Below are 22148 nucleotides of genomic sequence, written 5' to 3' on the forward strand. Positions count from 1 at the left end.
AGAATTTCCCGGCAGCAACCACTTTGTGTGGCCGTAATACATTCTAAAAGCATCCATGCCTTTTGCGGCCAGTGGCCATTGTGCACTTCTCCCTGAGTTCTGTACACTCCATCACATGATCGGGTCTTTCACACAGGCTATAAGTGAAGACAGACACATTGGGGACGTAACTGCGCGCGTCCTTATCCAATTCCGAGGTGCATATTGAAGATATTAGAAGAACTGTCCACATTTACTATTCGTCAGCCAACAAGATGAGTAGGCCTAAAGAACAGCAAAAACACTAGCCTATGTCAATCTACTATCCCTCATAGTACAAAGGTTCAGCTATTCTATTCTATGCGAGAAATAAATGTTCCAAACAGTCTGGGACAGTTGTGGGATGCAATAGATCCAAAATTAATACAACCACTAGCATCAACAAAAACTTTTTTACGCAATGTGGCTGACGCAACAGATCAGAACATTTAGCTTAAAATGTTGATAAACTATTAGGCTATTTCATCACATTACAAGCACAGAAATGCGCACATGGTAGTAGGCTATAAGCACGAATTTTCCATTAGTGGAAAACACCATTATCAAGTTTTTCCCCATACATTTTTATGGTGAAAATTATCTTCCAAAACTTGAAACTCACGTGCATGCCAGTTAGGCTCTACACCCCTTGTAAAGCGGATGAATGTGCTTAATTTTAAGAAGTTATTTGGCCACTTTAGTTGTGATACAAACCTTTATAAAACATATAGGCCTATGAGCTAGGCTTCGAAAAAGTCGCCAAAGAAAAATACATTGTTTCTTATGCTGGGAATCATTCACAAGTGATAATATTTAATTCACATGTGATAGGCTAATATTTTCACCCATCAGACTATTCTTGATTTAATCTTGTCTTTACATATATTAAGTAATATATGTTTGAAATTTGTTTTGATTTAGAATGGATCTTTATCAAGCACCTGTATTGAAACAGGGTCAGTGGGAATAAAAACAAAATGAATATATGCACTTAAATAACAAGTGGAGGACACTTTTCCCAATGGTATATTTTCATGCCAGCCAGGTAGGCTATACTCCCGTTGTACATATAAGAAATGAGCTTAATATTAGGAAAGTTGAGAAATAAATATAGTAGGCCTAGCCTATAAAAAGCTGATCCTCCAATTGTTAGTAGAGGCCATCTGTCATGCCCTGATCTGCTTCACCTGTCCTTCTGCTTGTCTCCACCCCCCTCCAGGTGTCGCCCATCTTCCCCATCATCCCCTGGGTACTTATACCTGTGTTTTCTGTTTGTCTTTTGCCAGTTTGTCTTGTTTGTTCAACTCTTTTTCTCGCCCTCCTGGTTTTGACCCTTGCCTGTCCTGACTTTGTACCCGCCTGCCTGACCACTCTGCCTGCCCCTGAGCCTGCTTGCTGTCCGGTACCTTTGCCCCTACTCTGGATTAATGACCTATGCCTGACCTGACCCTGAGCCTGCCTGCTGTCCGGTACCTTTGCCCCTACTCTGGATTAATGACCTATGCCTGACCTGACCCTGAGCCTACCTGCCATCCTGTACCTTTGACCCACTACTCTGGATTATCGACCCCTGCCTGCCTTGACCTGTCGTTTGCCTGCCCCTGTTGCAGTAATAAACATAGTTACTTCAACAAAGTCTGCATTTGGGTCTTACCTGAAATGTGATACCATCACTCTGTTTTCTCGCGGAATTGCATAGCCTATTGAAATGTTGCGCAACATGAGCTCATGGGCTCTCATGAAGTGTTTGATTATATTTTCGATTACATTTGCATTGATGTCAGAGTGATTAGAGGAACAATAGAGTGCTGAATACCAGGCAGTTAGAAAGTTTGGTAGGCTACTATTGACCATCAGGAGCATCAGAGCTTGGAGAAGCATAATTACCATGACTTAAAGGTCATGTGGAATTTGACTACCTTCATGACTCGTGACCGACGATGTGGTGGTAATACGGTCACCGCTACAACCCTAGCTCCACCTAACATGTGTGGACATAGGAGAGCCCACTCCCCCTCCTCTCAACACCTTTCCCCATACAAATAAACCCTCTCCCAGCAGGAATGCCTGTGTGTTCTGAGTGCTCCACAACTCCAAGCTTTTGGAATTCTCTCTGTTGATAAGATGGCTGTTGGGAAATTTCATCGACATACTCCTGTCTCAACACATACTGACTCACAGACCCAACACAAACCAATGGCACATCTGCTAGCCCTTTTGATAACCCACACGGCCCACCCCATTCCCAAGATGCATTTCATTGGGTGGTGTATACCATGTGTATCCCGTACATACGACTAATAAAACTTGAAACTTGAAGATCACAATGTTGGATGGATGGGAGACACTATAACACTCCCATTAGAATCCGTATAGACAGTGGTGTACAGTAGGGACAGAACCCAGGCCCTACTGTGCCCACGCAGGCAGAGAGCAGCCTCACTGCAGCTGTCTGAGGGGGTGTCCTGCTGCTACACATTCCTTTCAGTGCCTGCTGAAAGGCCAAGGACAGGCATTGGTGCCGCCCAGCCTGCCACCCCTCACATCTGCGGCCACTCCTTTGGGTTGGCACTTGCTGGACCAAGGTCATCAGTAACAGGCAACAGTGAAAACAAATGGCAAAGGAGGGGAGAGGTTTTAACTTTTATAAAAGCATAAATTATAACCACCCAGACGTATAGACAGTACACTCCCTCCCACTGAAGATGTGTTTTCACCACCTCAGTGCTACAGTGTATTTACCATTAGAGACAGAGGATCCATGGTTCTCCAGACCTTGCTAAAAGAAATGGGATGTGTAACCTCCAATGTGTAGCTTCTCTGTATCCTTCACAAAGTGCTAAACTACATAACACACAGGTATACACGCATACACACACACACACACACACACACACACACACACACACACACACACACACACACACACACACACACACAACCAAACACACACACGTTCCCAAAACTAGTCCTAATATTTGGCAAAATAAATAAATAAATACTAATTACCGGGTGGTTAACATCAAATTACTTTTCATGAAATGATGCTACTGTATCGAAACTATACTATAGGTTTAGTCTCTTCCCTAGCTCTTCCCCCGGTGCCTGAGGTCCATTGGGCAAAGAGAGAGGCAGAGACTGGGGAGCAGTCAGCCTCCTGGGCCACATCCCTATGAACAAGTGGAGGTTTCTCAGAGGAGGAAGGGGAGGACCATTCTACTCAGTGAATTTAAGAAAAGTACAAAAATGTATCCTTTTTTAGATAAAACTAAACTAAATATATCCACATCACCAAGTAACTATTAAAACACACTGTTTTGCAATTAAGGTCTATAGTAACTTCAACAGCACTTTGTAGAGTAGCACCATGGTGTAGCTGGAGGACATATATTTTCCATCCTCCTCTGGGTACATTGACTTCAAAACCAAAGCTAAGCGCATCATGGTTCACAGGCCCTTCCTTAGACTTACATAGTAATTATGACAACTTCCACAAAGGTCTTTATGTTAGCTAGCTGTCTAAGGCTATCCAACACAGCAAGTCAAGGTAATCTTTTGGTTTTATTAATTTATTGCCACCGGGGCCCACCTATGAACTGCTAAACTGCTTGCTGTACACTGCACTGTGTGATTGTACACATGGATTGGATTGTGTTGACTATGACGTTGGCTAATATGGTGACAACGATGTAGGATGTGTAGCGGTTAACAGTTATCGTAGGAAAGTTTGGCTTGGAGAGATTTTTTTGTCTGGTCACAAACAGCTGTTGTGACCAGACAAAAAGTCCACAAGAGAAGGGAAAAGGTGAGACGAGGACAGTGCGTAGATGCCAGAAGGAATTATACTACTAGCAAAGTGATGATGCTGTATGTGGCTGCTTTGAAAGTGAACTATGTGTGCGGGTGATCAGGGTTGTATTAATTCCGTCGATTCTGTTGCAAAACGTTTCTTAAACGCACGCATACGGAACAAAACGGGGATGGACCTACCTGAATTTGAACTTTTTGGACCTATGTTTACACCCCAGTTCAGCTAGATGCAGGCAAGAACGTACAAGGCGTTATTGAATGTGTCACTGTCTGTCACCTTGATTACTCCAATTTTTCTCTCGATCTGTGCACCTACGTTGTAAACTTCATGATGGGTATAGGGCAAGTTTGAGTATCACGTAGTTACATTGAGCTGGGTGAATGGAATATGAATGACAATCATCCAGTATGCTGTAATATAAATAAGGCCATGCTCATTAAAAACAAATTGTCCTCCCTAATCTTAAACGGCACCGACCGACAATGCTGCCAAGCCTGTAGACTCAGCCTCTCCCTCTCTCTTTTCTCCCTCTCCCTCTGTTCTACCATTTTTCTCTCTCCTCTGCTGTACCTCTTCTCTCTCTTCTCCTTCATTCTCGCTCTTCTCTACCTCTTCTCCCTCTCCCCTCTTCTCTACCTCTTCTCCCTCTCTCCCCTCTTCCCTCTGCTATACCTCTTCTCCCTCTCTCCCATCTTCCCTCTGCTATACCTCTTCCCTCTGCTATACCTCTTCTCTCCCTCTCCCTGCTATCCCTCGCCTTCACAGCCGTGTGCAATTAGCCCTAAACACAGCCCAGCCCTGAGCAGGCTCACATCTGGAAGGAGTTTAGACATGGCAGTATCCTACCAAGACGGCTAAATATTTATGTTGAGAGTTACTGTGTGTGGATGAACTCATGATAGAGGGGTGGGGAGGGAGGGAGAGAAAGAGGGAGAGATAGAGAGAATGAGGGAAAAGATGACTAACTCATGGAGAATTGGCTGGGAATAGGCTGGGAATAGAATTGTAACCCTAAACCACTGATAAGTTGTAAGTCAATGAAAAATGTACCAAAGGGCAGCCATTTAAAATATTTTAACGTACACCAATGGAGGATATCCAATGTTATATGATATACTTCAACCTAACTGATTTAAATTTCCCACACAATGTTCAACCAATCCAAAGCCCACAAGGTGTGGTGAGTTGCAGGAGGAGGTGACAGTGTTAGGCTCACAGTTTGTTCCTTTATGGTCCACTGGAATAACAAACATCCAACTAATACTTTTAATAAACAAACCCCCGTTGGGATTTCCCATGGGCTGAGCGGCCTCAGCTGGAATGTTCATGGGGGCCAGCTGTTTTGCATTAAACGTAGCAGTCAGCCCCAGAAGACCTGGGTCAGGCCTGGTGTCCCCTAGCACCATAGCCCTGTCCACCGCTGGCTGCATGGAAACATGGAGCAGGATATTCCTCTAATCTGCCCCAGGAGAGGGCCTGGGCGACAGGTAACCAAATCTGGGGAGGGAATGATGCAGAGCAGGCAAAGGCTGAGCCCCCCTACTGCACCTAGGATACAGTCTGCACAGAGTAAGGAATGTCAGGAATAACAGGAATATCAACACAACTTTTCACATTCCACATCTGGAGCTAATGTCATGGGCGAGGATGAGAGCATCAGTGTTTGGAGCAATTCATTGAAAGCTTTCTGCCAAATTACCTTACCAGTCACCTCGTATTTCAGTAAAGAAATGGTAAGGATGGCCTTGGACAGTTTTTCACATGAATGTGGGAAGGAATTATTTACTCCTAATACACAACAACATAAAAGTGTCACAGTATGCTAAACATGTGTAGGAAAACAAATAAAGTGAAATTAGTAGGTGCAGGGATGCGATATTATCATCAATCACCTCCACTGCTGCCACCTAGGCCATTTTTTAAATTCTTTCCTCTCCTCTAGTTCTGAGAAACGTGTTCCGCAGATGTTTATGCTGCCTTTATTAAGCAAAAACACAAGGCCCTATAAATGGACCGCTAACCGCCTTGGGCTCCCTCTGGCATAAATCCTCTGGATGTACATCCTTTGCATGCACCAATGGCCCTGTATGAGGTTTTACTGCGCCATATGAAGGTGAGTGATGCTCCCACTGGGTCAGAGAAAAGGAGGATTGTGGGATTGTGGAGGAGCGGAGTACCTTGGGAAACACTTAAATTAGTAAAAACATTGTGTTCTTTGGAGGCAGCTCGGTGGAAAGCAAAATGAGGTATCTAATATTACAGTGCACCTACTGTAATATAAATACGGTATAAAAACAATTACTGTGTATTGACAGTATTATACGGTAAAAAAAAGTAAATGCTACTATAATCGTAATGAATGAATGGATGGATGAATTAATTAAATGAATTGAGGGGAGGGGTTTGTATTACATTTACATTTTACATTTTACATTTTAGCAGACACTCTTATCCAGAGCAACTTACAGGAGCTAATAGGTTTCAGTGCCTTGCTAATTTTATTTTATTTTTCATATCACCTTCATTTAACCAGGTAGGCCAGTTGAGAACAAGTTCTCATTTACAGCTGCGACCTGGCCAAGATAAAGCAAAGCAGTAAGACAAAAAACAACAACACAGAGTTACACATAAACAAACGTACAGTCAATAACACAAAATAAAAAATCTATGTATAGTGTGTGCAAATGTAGAAGAGTAGGGAGGTAGGCAATAAATTGGCCATAGAGGCAAAATAATTACAATTTAGCATTAACACTGGAGTGATATATGTGCAGATGATGATGTGCAAGTATAGATACTGGGGTGCAAAAGAGCAAGAGGGTAAGTTATAATATGGGGATGAGGTAGTTGGGTGTGCAATTTACAGATTGGCTGTGTACAGGTACAGTGATCGATAAGCTGCTCTAACAGCTGATGCTTAAAGTTAGAGAGGGAGATATGACTCCAGCTTCAGTGATTTTTGAAATTCGTTCCAGTCATTGGCAGCAGAGAACTGGAAGGAAAGGAGGCTAAAGGAAGTGTTGGCTTTGGGGATGACCAGTGAAATATACCTACTGGAGCGTGTGCTACGCGTGAGTGTTGCTATGGTGACCAGTGAGCTGAGATAAGGCGGTGCTTTACCTAGCAAAGACTTATAGATGACCTGAAGCCAGTGGGTCTGGCGACGAATATGTAGTGAGGGCCAGCCAACGAGAGCATACAGGTCGCAGTGGTGGGTGGTGTATGGGGCTTTGGTGACAAAACGGATGGCACTGTGATAGACTACATCCAGTTTGCTGAGTAGAGTGTTAGAGGCCATTGTAGATCGGTAGGAATGGTAAGATAGTCAGTTTTACGAGCCTATGTTTGGTAGCGTGAGTGAAGGAGGCTTTGTTGCGAAACCGGATTTAATTTTGGATTGGAGATGCTTAATGTGAGTCTGGAAGGAGAGTTTACAGTCTAACCAGACACCTACAGTGCCTTGCGAAAGTATTCGGCCCCCTTGAACTTTGCGACCTTTTGCCACATTTCAGGCTTCAAACATAAAGATATAAAACTGTATTATTTTGTGAAGAATCAACAACAAGTGGGACACACTCATGAAGTGGAACAACATTTATTGGATATTTCAAACTTTTTTAACAAATCAAAAACTGAAAAATTGGGCGTGCAAAATTATTCAGCCCCTTTACTTTCAGTGCAGCAAACTCTCTCCAGAAGTTCAGTGAGGATCTCTGAATGATCCAATGTTGACCTAAATGACTAATGATGATAAATACAATCCACCTGTGTGTAATCAAGTCTCCGTATAACTGCACCTGCACTGTGATAGTCTCAGAGGTCCGTTAAAAGCGCAGAGAGCATCATGAAGAACAAGGAACACACCAGGCAGGTCCGAGATACTGTTGTGAAGAAGTTTAAAGCCGGATTTGGATACAAAAAGATTTCCCAAGCTTTAAACATCCCAAGGAGCACTGTGCAAGCAATAATATTGAAATGGAAGGAGTATCAGACCACTGCAAATCTACCAAGACCTGGCCGTCCCTCTAAACTTTCAGCTCATACAAGGAGAAGACTGATCAGAGATGCAGCCAAGAGGCCCATGATCACTCTGGATGAACTGCAGAGATCTACAGCTGAGGTGGGAGACTCTGTCCATAGGACAACAATCAGTCGTATATTGCACAAATCTGGCCTTTATGGAAGAGTGGCAAGAAGAAAGCCATTTCTTAAAGATATCCATAAAAAGTGTTGTTTAAAGTTTGCCACAAGCCACCTGGGAGACACACCAAACATGTGGAAGAAGGTGCTCTGGTCAGATGAAACCAACATTGAACTTTTTGCAACAATGCAAAACGTTATGTTTGGCGTAAAAGCAACACATCTGAACACACCATCCCCACTGTCAAACATGGTGGTGGCAGCATCATGGTTTGGGCCTGCTTTTCTTCAGCAGGGACAGGGAAGATGGTTAAAATTGATGGGAAGATGGATGGAGCCAAATACAGGACCATTCTGGAAGAAAACCTGATGGAGTCTGCAAAAGACCTGAGACTGGGACGGAGATTTGTCTTCCAACAAGACAATGATCCAAAACATAAAGCAAAATCTACAATGGAATGGTTCAAAAATAAACATATCCAGGTGTTAGAATGGCCAAGTCAAAGTCCAGACCTGAATCCAATCGAGAATCTGTGGAAAGAACTGAAAACTGCTGTTCACAAATGCTCTCCATCCAACCTCACTGAGCTCGAGCTGTTTTGCAAGGAGGAATGGGAAAAAAATTCAGTCTCTCGATGTGCAAAACTGATAGAGACATACCCCAAGCGACTTACAGCTGTAATCGCAGCAAAAGGTGGCGCTACAAAGTATTAACTTAAGGGGGCTGAATAATTTTGCACGCCCAATTTTTCCGTTTTTGATTTGTTAAAAAAGTTTGAAATATCCAATAAATGTCGTTCCACTTCATGATTGTGTCCCACTTGTTGTTGATTCTTCACAAAAAAATACAGTTTTATATCTTTATGTTTGAAGCCTGAAATGTGGCAAAAGGTCGCAAAGTTCAAGGGGGCCGAATACTTTCGCAAGGCACTGTAGGTATTGTAGTTGTCCACATATTCTAGGTCAGAACCGTCCAGAGTAGTGATGCTAGTCTGGCGGGAGGGTGCAGGCAGCAATCGGTTGAAGAGCATGCACTTAGTTTTACTAGCATTTAAAAGCAGTTGGAGGAAGGAGTGTTGTATGGCGTTGAAGCTCATTTCGAGGTTTGTTAGCACAGTGTCCAACGAAGAGCCAGATGTATACAGAATGGTGTCGTCTGCGTAGAGGTGGATCAGAGAATCACCAACAGCAAGAGCGGCATCGTTGATGTACACAGAGAAGTGTCGGCCCGAGAATTGAACCCTGTGGCACCCCCATAGACACTGCCAGAGGTCTGGACAACAGGCCCTCTGATTTGACACACTGAACTCTATCAGAGAAGCAGTTGGTGAACCAGATGAGGCAGTCATTTGAGAAGCCAAGAAAGCCATTTGAGAAGCCAATCGATGGCGGTTATGATATCGTTTAGGACCTTGAGCATGGTTGAGATGCACCCATGACCAGCTCGCAAACCAGACTGCATAGTGGAGAAGATACGGTGGGATTCGAAATAGTCGGTGATCTGTTTGTTAATTTGGCTTTTGAAGATTTTAGAAAGGCAGGGCAGGATGGATATAGGTCTATAACAGTTTGGGTCTAGAGTGTCTCCCCCTTTGAAGAGGGGGATAATCGCGGCAACTTTCCAATCTTTGGAGATCTCAGACGATAGGAAAGAGAGATTGAACAGGCTAGTAATAGTGGTGAAAACATTTTTGGAGGAAAATTTTAAAAAGAAAGGGTCCAGATTGTCTAGCCCAGCTGATTTGTGGGGATCCAGATTCTGCAGTTCTTTCAGAACATCAGCTGTCTGGATTTGGGCGAAGGAGAAGCAGCGGGGGGGGGGGGGGGGGGGGGGGGGGGCTTGGGCAAGTTGATGCAGGTGGTGCTGAGATGTTGGCCGGGGTAGGGGTAGCCAGGTGGAAAGCATGGCCAGCCGTCGAAAAATGCTTATTGAAATTATCGATTATCGTATATTTATCGGTGGTGACAGTGTTTCCTATCCTCTGTCCAGTGGGCAGCTGGGAGGAGATGCTCTTATTCTCCATGGACTTTACAGTGTCCCAAAACTTTTTGGAATCAGTGCTACAGGAAGCAAATTTATGTTTGAAAAAGCTAGCCTTAGGATGTTTTTGTGCTGGTCAAGGTCAGTCAAGTCTGTGTTGAACCAAGGGCTATATCTGTTCTTAGTTCTACATTTTTTGAACGGGGCATGCTTATTTAAGATGGTGAGGAAAGCACTTTTGAAGAGCAACCAGACATCCTCTACTGACGGGATGAGGTCAAGATCCTTCCAGGATACCCTGGCCAGGTCGATTAGAAAGGTCTGCTCGCTGAAGTGTTTTAGGGAGCGTTTGACAGTGATGAGGGGGTTGTTTAACAGGGGTCCATTATGCACGCAGGCAATGAGGCAGTGATCGCTGAGATCCTGGTTGAAGACAGCAGAGGTGTATTTAGAGGGCAAGTTGGTCAGTATGATATCTAAGAGGGTGCCCATGGTTATGGATTTAGGGTTGTACCTGGTAGGTTCATTGATAATTTGTGTGAGATTGAGGGTATCTATTTTAGATTGTAGGACAGCCAGGGTGTTAAGCATGTCCCTGTTTAGGCCACCTAACAGTACAAACTCTGAAGATAGGATGGGGGGCGATCAATTCACATATGGTGTCCAGGGCACAGCTGGGGGCTGGCGGGGTTCTATAACGAGCGACAACGGTGAGAGACTTGTTTCTGGAAAGGTGGATTTTTAAAAGTAGAAGCTTGAATTGTTTGGGCACAGACCTGGATAGCATGACAGAACTCTGCAGGCTATCTCTGCAGTAGATTGCAACTCCGCCTCCTTTGGCGGTTTTATCTTGTCGGAAAATGTTATAGTTAGGGATGGAAATTTCAGGATTTTTGGTGGCCTTCCTAAACCAGGATTCAGACACGGTTAGGACATCCAGGTTGGCAGAGTGTACTAAAGCAGTGAATGAAACAAACTTAGGGAGGCTTAGGAGGCTTCTAATGTTAACATGCATGAAACCAAGGCTTTTATGGTTACAGAAGTCAAAAAATGAGAGCGCCTGGGGAATGGGAGTGATTCTGGGGGCTGCAGGGCCTGGGTTAACCTCTATCACCAGATGAACAGAGGAGGAGTAGGATAAGGGTATGGCTAAAGGCTAGAAGAACTGGTCGTCTAGTGCGTTCGGAACAGAGAGTAAAAGGAGCAGATTTCTGGGCGAGGAAGAATAGATTCAACGCATAATGTACAGACAAGGGTATGGTAGGATGTGAGTACAGTGGAGGTTAACATAGGCATTGAGTGACGATGAGAGAGGTTTTGTCTCTAGAGGCACCATTTAAGCCAATAAGACAATAATCACTAACCAAAACAGGAATAGACAAGGCATATTGACATTAGGGAGAGGTATGTGTAGCCGAGTGATCATAGGGTCCAGTGTGTAGCTAGGCGAGCTGAAGACACAGCGATTTATACAGCTAGCAGGCCGGGGTTAGCAGCAGGCTAGAAGATGGGCCTCAGGGGGACGTCGGAACGGAAGAGCCTATTAAAACCCCCTCGGACGGTTACGTCGGCAGACCAGTCGTGATGGATCTGCGGGGCTCCGTGTCAGCAGCAATGGGTCCAGGCCAATTGGCAAAAGAGGTATTGACGCCAGGGAATTGTCTGATAGATCTCTTTGGCTAGCTGGGAGATGGGCCTAGCTCGAGGCTAACTGGTGCTTGCTTTGGGAGAGAGACGTTAGGCAGGAGTAGCCACTCAGATAGCAACTAGCTAGCTGCGATGATCCGGTGTAAGGTTCAGAGCTTGCGGTAGGAATCTGGAGATGTGGTAGAGAACGAGCAATCCGATATGCTCTGGATTGATATCGCGCTGTACAGACTGGTAGGAATTGACTTGGCTGAGGCTAGCTGATGCCCGATTTAACGGTGATGACCGCTAGCAGTGGCTAACTGACTAGTAGCTAGTAGCTAGTTAGCTGGCTAGTTTCGGATGGGGGTTTGGGTTCTAAAGTATAAAAAATAGCAGATCCATACCATATTGGGTGAGGTGGGTTGCAGGAGAGTATGTTCAGTCCGTAGATGGAAATTGAGATTCAAAAATATAATAAAATAGATACGAAATAGATACGAAGAAAACATGGGACAGGACAAGACAAGACAAAACAAATGTCCAACTGCTAAGCCATCTTGGAATCAGGGGCACATTGACAGATTTTTCACCTAGTTGGCTAGGGGATTCTAACCATCACCCTTTCGATTACTCTCCCAACGCTCTTAACCACTAGGCTACCTACCGCTAGGCTACCTACCTATTGCATTTCACAGTATTTTACTGTAATTACAAGGGTTTTGTTTCAAGCAGGTTGGCTACTTGGTAAAGTATTTACACATTACAGCATATCAATGAATATTTTGTGTTTTATATCACTTGCACAGTTTTAGAAACTGTTCTTCCTACTGTAAGCATTACATGACAACACAGGCATTTTGATAGCGCACAGTGCTGCAGGCCACCATGTGGGTTCGTAGACCACCATGGACAAGAGTAATGATGGAAAAATCTCCTTTGTAGTAAAAGCACTGAATCTATCATCATATTTTCCTTTTATATACATTTCATGCAATTCTACGTAATTTTATGTCTGGAGACCTTAGCAGAATACCACAGAAATTACTGAAATTATAGGCAAAAAATGGACAGAGAGACGTTCATCTTGGCATATGCGTTCATTTTATCTTATTTCTCCAGTACCAAAACACTGTGTCTTGTTTGCAACGAAACTCTCCCTGTTAGCAAATAATTAAATCTGAGATGTAATTTCCATCCCAGACAGAGTAGGCCTACCAACACAGAAAAATGTAAGCTTTAACTGCTAGCTACTCTTGTTCCGTGGCTTAACCCAACAAGAGAAGGTCACCGTGTGAGAAGGTCACAAGTCCCTAAAAGCTTTCTGGGTTTGATCATCTTCTATTGTACAGAGAGCGAACAGCTTAATCAATTGACAGTGACAGAATGAGATTACTTCCCAAGCAAAGTACATTTTTGGCTCTTTGGCTATAGAAGCTGTAGCTCAGCTTCTGAATGTCAAAGAAACTAAACAACGATATCCCCATATGCATCGGAGTCACATCTTTCCAGCGTATTTTACAGCTTGTTTCTAGCATAAAGCATCGCAGACCCAAAGCGCTTCTATAAATGACTTTATATAATTTGATCTGTTTACTTTTCTTCAAAATCTTTATTTAACAATGGGTATGCAATGCAATGCAATGTTCTTTAATAAAAGGTAGGCCTATGGCATACCCTCTCATACCCCCTCAATTTGAGTTGTGGTTTTAACAGCCCTTCACTGACACTGAGGTACAGTAGGCTATTTAAAGAGTGCATGGTGGGTAAAGGAATTGGCCAACAAATCTATGGATACCAACCTATAGCCTAAATTAATCTGTCGAACACGTAGGCCTACCTACGTAAATAGGAAGAAGTGACCTCCAACACAAAGCCCTCTTGGTGTTTGTAAAGTCAAATGAAAATGAAGACGGTTTAAATTAATTATGCCTACTCGAATTTGCCTACTTTCAGCACCATGAGCTGTCCAATTCCTAATGATTGCTGCCGCTTCAAGTTTCAGCACCACAATGGCTGCGTTTACACAGGCATCCCAATTTCTGATATTTTGCCCAATTATTGGTAAATAATCCAATCTGATTGGTCAAAAGACCAATTAGTGGAGAAAGATCCGAATTGGGCTGCCTGTGTAGACACAGGAGTCACAGGTTACTCGAATCTGGCATATTGTAAGGTCAATAACTCTGATAAACACATAATGGGCAAGAAACATATTGTTTTTATTCAAATCAATTATAGCAAGACATCAAAGTTGATCTCCTTGGAATACCCATAACAGTGTGTAATGCAGCTCAGTTTTATTTACACCATCCCAGCAGCGCAAAAGACTCGGGATGGAAGTACATATTCTTACAAACATAACTCCAAACTTAGTTTCCCCTAGTAAATTTAAATAAAATAATTCAAAATACTTCTCCAGAGAGCATGACTTAGCCACAGAGGATCATTAGGTCCTTTAAAAAAATGGCTGTGGATTGTTTCAAATCACAAGCACATAGGCCTATGCCTAGTTGGGGAGCCCACAATTTGGCCAGCGTGCATGACAAACAGCCTAGGTGATTATTGAGTTGTGGCTGTCAGAGAAAATCATCTAAAAACATATGTGAAGATAATGTGTCTTGGGAATAATTTAAAAAGTTGAGACAAGAAGATGTGTGTAGGTAAGATATAGCCATGTTCCAGAATGATCTCAGCTCTTCAGAATGTGCTTAGCTGTCTTTCGGCAGTTCTTGCGCATTTATTGTTCCATTGTGTGAACTGTTTGCCTTTTGTTTGTTCATATTTGATCAATTCCCCATTATATATGCCACCAGTAGTACATGTGGCGTTACTCCCTGTCATTTGGTACATTCATTTCAGTTAAAGCATGTATTAATTAGGCCTACAGTAATTTACAGTTCTCATTCTCAGAGTGGAAAAGTTGTTTGCAAAGTTCACAACCTGCTACACCTGTGAAAAACAAGTTTAGGTTTATTTCATACATAATTATTATTATTTTGTTTGGAGTGCTCTATGTGAGCAATGAGCATGTATCTGGTTTCTCTGTCCTGTTAATGTTGACGGAGTGAGTGCTTGAGCATGCATAGATGTACCTGGCCTGCTGCGTGCAAATGTAGGAACGTGCCCTTCTGGGGAGGTCTGATTTCTAATTGTCTTGAATCACCACATCCACCACTGATAAGCTGAGCTTCTCAGTCCTTTTTTCTTCACCTCACACAGTAAGTCATCAAAGTCATTCAGTTGAAGTAGGAAGTTTACATACACTTAGGTTGGAATCATTAAAACTCGTTTTTCAACCACTCCACAAATTTCTTGTTAACCAACTATAGTTTTGGCAAGTCGGTTAGGACATCTACTATGTGCATGACACAAGTCATTTTTCCAACAATTGTTTACAGACAGATTATGTCACACAATTCCAGTGGGTCAGAAGTTTACATACACTAAGTTGACTGTGCCTTTAAACAGCTTGGAAAATTACAGAAAAATGTCATGGCTTTAGAAGCTTCTGATAGGCTAATTGACATCATTTGAGTCAATTGGAGGTGTACCTGTGGATGTATTTCAAGGCCAAGGCAAGGAAAATCAAAAGAAATCAGCCAATACTTCAGAAACAAATTGTAGACCTCCACAAGTCTGGTTCATCCAGCAATTTCCAAACACCTGAAGGTACCACATTCATCTGTACAAATAATAGTACGCAAGTATAGACACCATGGGACCACGCAGCCATCATACCGCTCAGGAAAAAGACACTTTCTGTCTCCTAGAGATGAACGTACTTTGGTGCGAAAAGTGCAAATCAATCCCAGAACAACAGCAAAGGACCTTGTGAAGATGTTGGAGGAAACCAGTACAAAAGTATCTATATCCACAGTATAACGAGTCCTATATCGACATAACCTGAAAGGCCACTCAGCAAGGAAGAAGCCACTGCTCCAAAACCGCCATAAAAAAAGTCCAACTACAGTTTGCAACTGCACATGGGGACAAATGTTGTACTTTTTGGAGAAATGTCCTCGGGTCTGATGAAACAAAAATAGAACTGTTTGGCCATAATGACCATTGTTATGTTTGGAGGAAAAAGGGGGAGGCTTGCAAGCCGAAGAACACCCTCCCAACCGTGAAGCACGGGGGTGACAGCATCATGTTGTGGGGGTGCTTTTTGCAGGAGGGACTGGTGCACTTCACAAAATAGATGGCATCATGAGGATGGAAAAGGATGTGGATATATTGAAGCAACATCTCAAGACCAAGTTAAAGCTTGGTCGCAAATGGGTCTTCCAAATGGACAATGACCCCAAGCATACTTCCAAAGTTGTGGCAAAATGGCTTAAGGACAACAAAGTCAAGGTATTGGAGTGGCCATCACAAAGCTCTGACTTCAATCCTAAAGAAAATTTGTGGGCAGAACTGAAAAAGCATTTGCGAGCAAGGAGGCCTACAAATCTGACTCAGTTACACCAGCTCTGTCAGGAGGAAGATGCCAAAATTCACCCAATGTATTGTGGGAAGCTTGTGGAAGGGTACCCAAAATGTTTGACCCAAGTTAAACTATTTAAAGGAAACACTACCATATACTTATTGAGTGTATGTAAACTTCTGACCCACTGGGAATGTGATGAAATAAATAAAATATGAAATAAATCATTCTCTCTACTATTATTCTGACATTTCACATTCTTAAAATAAAGTGGTGATCCTAACTGACCTAAGACAGGGAATTTTTTTAAATCAAATCAAATCAAATGTATTTATATAGCCCTTCGTACATCAGCTGATCTCTCAAAGTGCTGTACAGGAACCCAGCCTAAAACCCCAAACAGGAAGGTAGGAAAAACTCCCTAGAAAGGCCAAAACCTAGGAAGAAACCTAGAGAGGAACCAGGCTATGTGGGGTGGCCAGTCCTCTTCTGGCTGTGCCGGGTGGAGATTATAACAGAACATGGCCAAGATGTTCAAATGTTCATAAATGACCAACATGGTCAAATAATAATAAGGCAGAACAGTTGAAACTGGAGCAGCAGCACGGCCAGGTGGACTGGGCCATTTTACTTGAAATAAAAGTTAGGAATTGTGGAAAACTGAGTTTAAATGTATTTGGCTAAGGTGTATGTAAACTTCCGACTTCAACACTATATATATATATTTGTTTACATCCATTGCTAATGATAATAGTTCCTTACAGTAGCCTATTTGAAAAATCTTTCCAATACTCTCGCCCTTGATAATCACAATTCTTGGTGTGAAAGAGACAAATTAAATGCTCTGATGATCCCATATATCTAGTGGAAACGTGATAAATAGTTAAACACTTCTCACAGCAGTGTGCACGGGAAACTCTTGAGGGCCCGGAACAGGCTAGTTGATACATTGTTGCAAGTTTGCTAGCAACAGCTTCGGGCTGGACTCAGTTGATTGATTTGATAAAAAAAATTGCACTTCACAAGCAATAGCTAGTCAAGACAGAAAGAATGGGAGGCAGACAGGCGGAGTAGAGAGATGAATGCGATTGAATGAACCTGGATTTTCATTAGGATATTTAGTTGACAATGGAAGTTATAGGACTACTGCTGCCTTGGCCTCTGAGTTCCATGCGCTCATTTCTTTAGCTGCCAATGGCTCTTGGTGTATCAATGTGTCCACATGGCAGAGGCTGATGGTCACATTAGCTGAATTTGTAGATTTGTAGATTTTCATAATTTTAATTCATATTTTTATGATTAACCACGTGACAATGATTTTGAGAAATTAAAACGTTATTATTGTAATGAATCTGTTCCACAAAAATGTGCATATGAAAATCATAATCGCACGCAGATAGATAGAAATTGATATGAATCATTTGATTGAGACCACACTAATTAGCTAATACACACACTTGATATTGCGCGCCTAGCACACATTGATATATTGTATATATAGACTAATAAGCAACTCATTCTAAAACACTGAGAAATATAGGAATTTCATGAATTACAAATTACATTACATGACCCTCCACTGGACTAGATGTAAAAAAAAGACTAAACCCTCCCCCTGACTGAAATTGAAAAAGCATGACCCCATTTTCCTCCAGGGCCCCATTCTGTACATTTCTAACCATCCCTGAGGGAGTATGAGAGCACAGATGGTCCCTTCGCCTAGTTCTGCTAGGAGCAACCCACATCTATGTACAGTGCCTTTGCAAAGTATTTATACCCCTTGACTTTTTCAAAAATGTACAGCCTTATTCTAAAATATATTAAATCGTTTTTCTATACACAATATCCCATAATGAAAAAACAAAAACAGGTTTTAGAAATGTTTGCTAATTTAGAAAAAACATTTTTACAGAAATGACACATTTACATAAGTATTCAGACCCTTTACTCAGTACTTTGTTGAAGAATGGGAGAAACTCCTGAAATACAGTTGTACCCAGCTGGGAACACCTGTATTTGGGGAGTTTCTCCCATTCTTCTCTGTAGATTCTCTCAAGCTTTGTCAGGTTGGATGGGGAGCATTGCTGCACAGCTATGTTCAGGTCTCTCCAGAGATGTTCGATCAGGTTCAAGTGAGGGCTTTGGCTGGTCCACTCAAGGACACTCAGAGACTTGTCCTGAAGCCACTCCTGCGTTGTCTTGGCTCTGTGCTTAGGGTCGTTGTCCTGTTGGAGGGTGAAACATCGCCCCAGTCTGAGGTCCTGAGCGCTCTGGAGCAGGTTTTCATCAAGTATGTCTCTGTACTTCACTCCTTTCATCTTTGCCTTGATCCTGACTAGTTTCCCAGTCACTGCTGCTGAAAACCATCCCCACAGCATGATGCTGCCACCACCATGCTTCACCGTAGGGATGGTGCTAGGTTTCCTCCAAACATGATGCTTGGCATTCAAGCCAAAGAGCTCAATCTTGGTTTCATCAGACTAGAGAATCTTGTTTCTCGTGGTCTGAGAGTATTTAGGTGCCTTTTGGCAAACTCCAAGAGGGTTGTCATGTGCCTTTTACTGAGGAATGGCTTCCGTCGAGCCACTCTACCATAAAGGCCTGACGCTCTGGACTGGGTACTGTCGCGGGACGCTCTGGACTGGGTACTGTCGCCGGACTCTCTGGACTGGGTACTGTCGCCGGACGCTCTGGACTGGGTACTGTCACCGGACTCTCTGGACTGGGTACTGTCGCCGGATGCTCTGGACTGGGTACTGTCACCGGACACAACCCGTCCTGGCTGGATGTTTATTTTCGCCCTGCTGGCACAGGACACACTGGGCTGTGCGGATTCACCGGAGACACAGTACGCAAAGCCGGCGCAGGAGATCCTGGTCCGAAGAGGTATATTGGAGACCAGGAGCGCTGAGCCGGTACCCTCCTTCCTGGCTGGTCTCCGACCTGACTCATGCAATCTCCTCGTGTGCCCCCAAAATTGTTTTTATTGGGGCTGCCTCTCGGGCTTCTGTGCTAGCCGTGTACCTTCATATCGTTGCTGTTCCTTTATTCTCTGGTATATCTCGTCGTAGTATCACCGTTCCACTTTCGCTGCCTCTATCTCTTCCTTAGGATGGCGATACTCCCCCGGCTGCGATCAGGGTCTTGCTCCAAATAATATCTCCTCCCAGGTCCAATTCCCCATTAAGAGCTTTTCCTCCTTTTCACGCTGCTTGGTCCTGATTTGGTGGGTTATTCTGTCACGTTTGTCGTATAGAGGAGACCAAGGCGCAGCGTGATATGAATACATTCTTCTTTTAGTAAAAAAAGAACACTAAACAAACTAACAAAACAACAAAACGAACGTGAAGCTATATAGAACGAGTGCTGGCATGCAACTATACATAAACAATAACCCACAAAACCAAAATGGAAAATGGCAACCTAAATAGGATCCCCAATCAGTGACAACCTCATGGGTTTTATTTTATTTGTATTTATTTTTTATTTGTTGCTCTGACTTGCACTGTCAACTGTGGGACCTTACATGGACATGTAGAATTGACCACAGGTGGATTCCAATCAAGTTGTAGAAACATTTCAAGGATGATCAATGGAAACAGGATGCACCTGAGCTCAATGTTGAGTCTCATAGCAAAGTGTCTGAATACTTATGCAAATAAGTTTTTTTTAAACATTTTTAAGTTTTTTTTTATCCATTTGCAAAAATGTCTAAAAACCTGTTTCTGCTTTGTCATTATGGGGTATTGTGTGAGGATTTTTTTTATTTAATCCATGTTGTAACAACAACATTTGGATGAAGGCAAGGTGTCTGAATACTTTCCGAAGGCACTGTATGTGGACGTCTTAAGCAGGAATATGGCTATGGCCACACCACATCCAAGGCTTGTGTAAAATGAAAAGTTGCAAATCTGATGTTGAAGCGAGATAGATCTCCCTAGACATATTTGACTCAGGTAAATCCACTCTTGTTGGTGAATAGACACCTCAATCATAGCAATTGAGATTGACTGCCATACATGAATAGCCTATCAGACTGACAGTGATACAGGATGATTGAAGTGTCAGACAGCAGTGTGAGGTCTCATCATAGGCCGGTCGGCTGGACAACGGTCTGACAGTCAGCCTTCCTTCCTGAACAGAAGGCGATTGTGAGGCGGCTGTCTGAGATTGCTGGGAAGTTATGATATTAAAGGAAGGAGCCAAGCCGCCATTAAAGCACAGAGAGGGAGGATAAAAAGAGAAGAAATGTGTTTCTGTTTATTCTAGTTTAGCAAGGCCAAGTCAGCTGGATTGTGGGGTGAGTATGGGGAGCGAGGAGGGAGGAGGGAACTGAACCCCAGTGTGTTTCCTTGCGCCAGAAGCAGATTTAAAGTGACAGAGTTGTGACAAAGGGGCAGGGTCAGATTATGGCTTTACTTCACAAAGTCTTCCGTCAGGATCCACACCAGTCCAGACCAGACCGGACTCCCTACATTGTGCTTTTCAGAGACACAACTGACATTGGACTTAAGCTTTCAGCTCGTGTGGTCTGTTACTATGCTGCTGTAAACTTATGGTCTTTATGGGCCAAAACCATGTCCAATAACTCAGGCAGTCATTAAATACCATCATAACTGAGACTGCAAGGTCAGGTTTGGAGGGTGTATCGGCATATGCCATGCATAAAGTGTTCAAATGTTCATAATGTCAAGGGTCCAGCAACTACTAAAGGTGGATACTACCATAGCATGTGAACACTAGGATATAATGTATTTTCTCATGTGCATATTCAGTTATAGTCAGTGTATAACACTGTTAAGATGAATAGGATACCAACATTTGCCACAATTCAACTATCCTCTAAGGTGGAGATTTCCCATAATCCATTTACACGTTGGCACTTTACCCCTTCTATCATCCTCTAGAATGATTTCCTCAAATGTTTTTCTCTTACTCAGTTCTGGGATATAATAAAGCCCAACAGAGATTCTTAATGATGAAGATGTAGCCCTATCAACATTATTTTATATATTATCTACATCATGCTAGTGATACATCAGTCTACAGTGTTTGGAATTTTGGTTTGGACACTCATGATGCCCAGACCACATCTCCTCCGTTTGGATCAAATGTATTTTAATTTTAAATTCACAGTTTTAAGCGGGGAAAAAATAAGCATGTATGACTTACAAAGTAACGGTCTGGTTCGGTAGCAGACCGGACTCGGGAGTTTCAGAAAGTTCTTCGTTACCGCAGCGGACTCTTTTCCGAACAGTCTGAGTGGAGTGGGCTTTGGAGCGGTCATCGGTACAGCTGCAGCCACTAGTGATGAGCCCAGGGCAAGCTTGAGTGAGCCTCGACTCAGAGACAGACAGCAGGACCAACATCAGCAACAGACGCTCCGGGAGCGGGATGCCAACGCCGGGCACAATCATTGTCCTTATCAGTCTCACCTCAGCTGCCCCCTGTCATCCCATTTCTCCACCACGAAGGTGCCTGTGGCGATGACAGGAAGAAAACAGCTTTTTTTTTTTTTTTTTTACAAATGTGTGACAAATTGCCAATTTCCGTTTAAATTCAAATTCAAAGATTCTAGAAACTTACTAGTAATAAGGCATTCCCAGTATTTGGCACTCCCAATATTCTAGCTTTCCATTATGCCATGTCAAGTTCGTGCGCGCATAGTCCTATGTGGCTTTCATCTATAAGAAAATACCAGTAAAGCTCACCCCGTTCAGTTGTCCTGAACTAAAACTCTACTTGAAATGTGAAGATTCGAGATGAAGATTAAGTATTTGTCCAATTTCCGTCACTTTGTATCTCCTTGATACACACTTCGACGCGTCAACACTGGATTTGATTTTCACAAATAGAATTTGGTTACCATTATCTGTCCAAACCACCTATATCCAAACTTCAGTGGTTTTAATCAAATTCCATACTGAATTGAATAAGATCTGATGCCCTCCACCGTTTAAGTTTATTCATAGATTTAGAAATACGTTTGGCACGATGTTCTGAAGATATCTCCGGGTGTCAACTTAAATTAAACTTTGTCTGAAAGTAACTGAGTTAATTTGGAAGACGGTTGAACTGGTCCTGATCGGATACTCTGTATTCACAAAATCTAGCGGTTTTGCTAGCCACTCTGTCCCACTGAAATT

The 22148-nt window shown here is 42.9% G+C and overlaps 1 protein-coding gene across 1 annotated transcript in view; it reads right to left on the reverse strand.

Moving 5' to 3' along the window:
- Positions 1–22148, reverse strand: part of LOC139410907 (adhesion G protein-coupled receptor A2-like) — a 61850-nt gene extending 39702 nt beyond the window's left edge. Inside the window, exons 1-2 of the mRNA XM_071156565.1 lie at positions 21589–22148; positions 21175–21480 (exon numbers count right to left, since the gene is read on the reverse strand). Coding sequence (XP_071012666.1) covers positions 21175–21419 — 245 coding nt within the window. The 5' untranslated portion in view covers positions 21420–21480; positions 21589–22148. The remainder of the gene's footprint in view (positions 1–21174; positions 21481–21588) is intronic.

Source organism: Oncorhynchus clarkii, chromosome 6, assembly GCF_045791955.1.
Source record: "Oncorhynchus clarkii lewisi isolate Uvic-CL-2024 chromosome 6, UVic_Ocla_1.0, whole genome shotgun sequence".
Classification (NCBI taxonomy): Eukaryota; Metazoa; Chordata; class Actinopteri; order Salmoniformes; family Salmonidae; genus Oncorhynchus; species Oncorhynchus clarkii.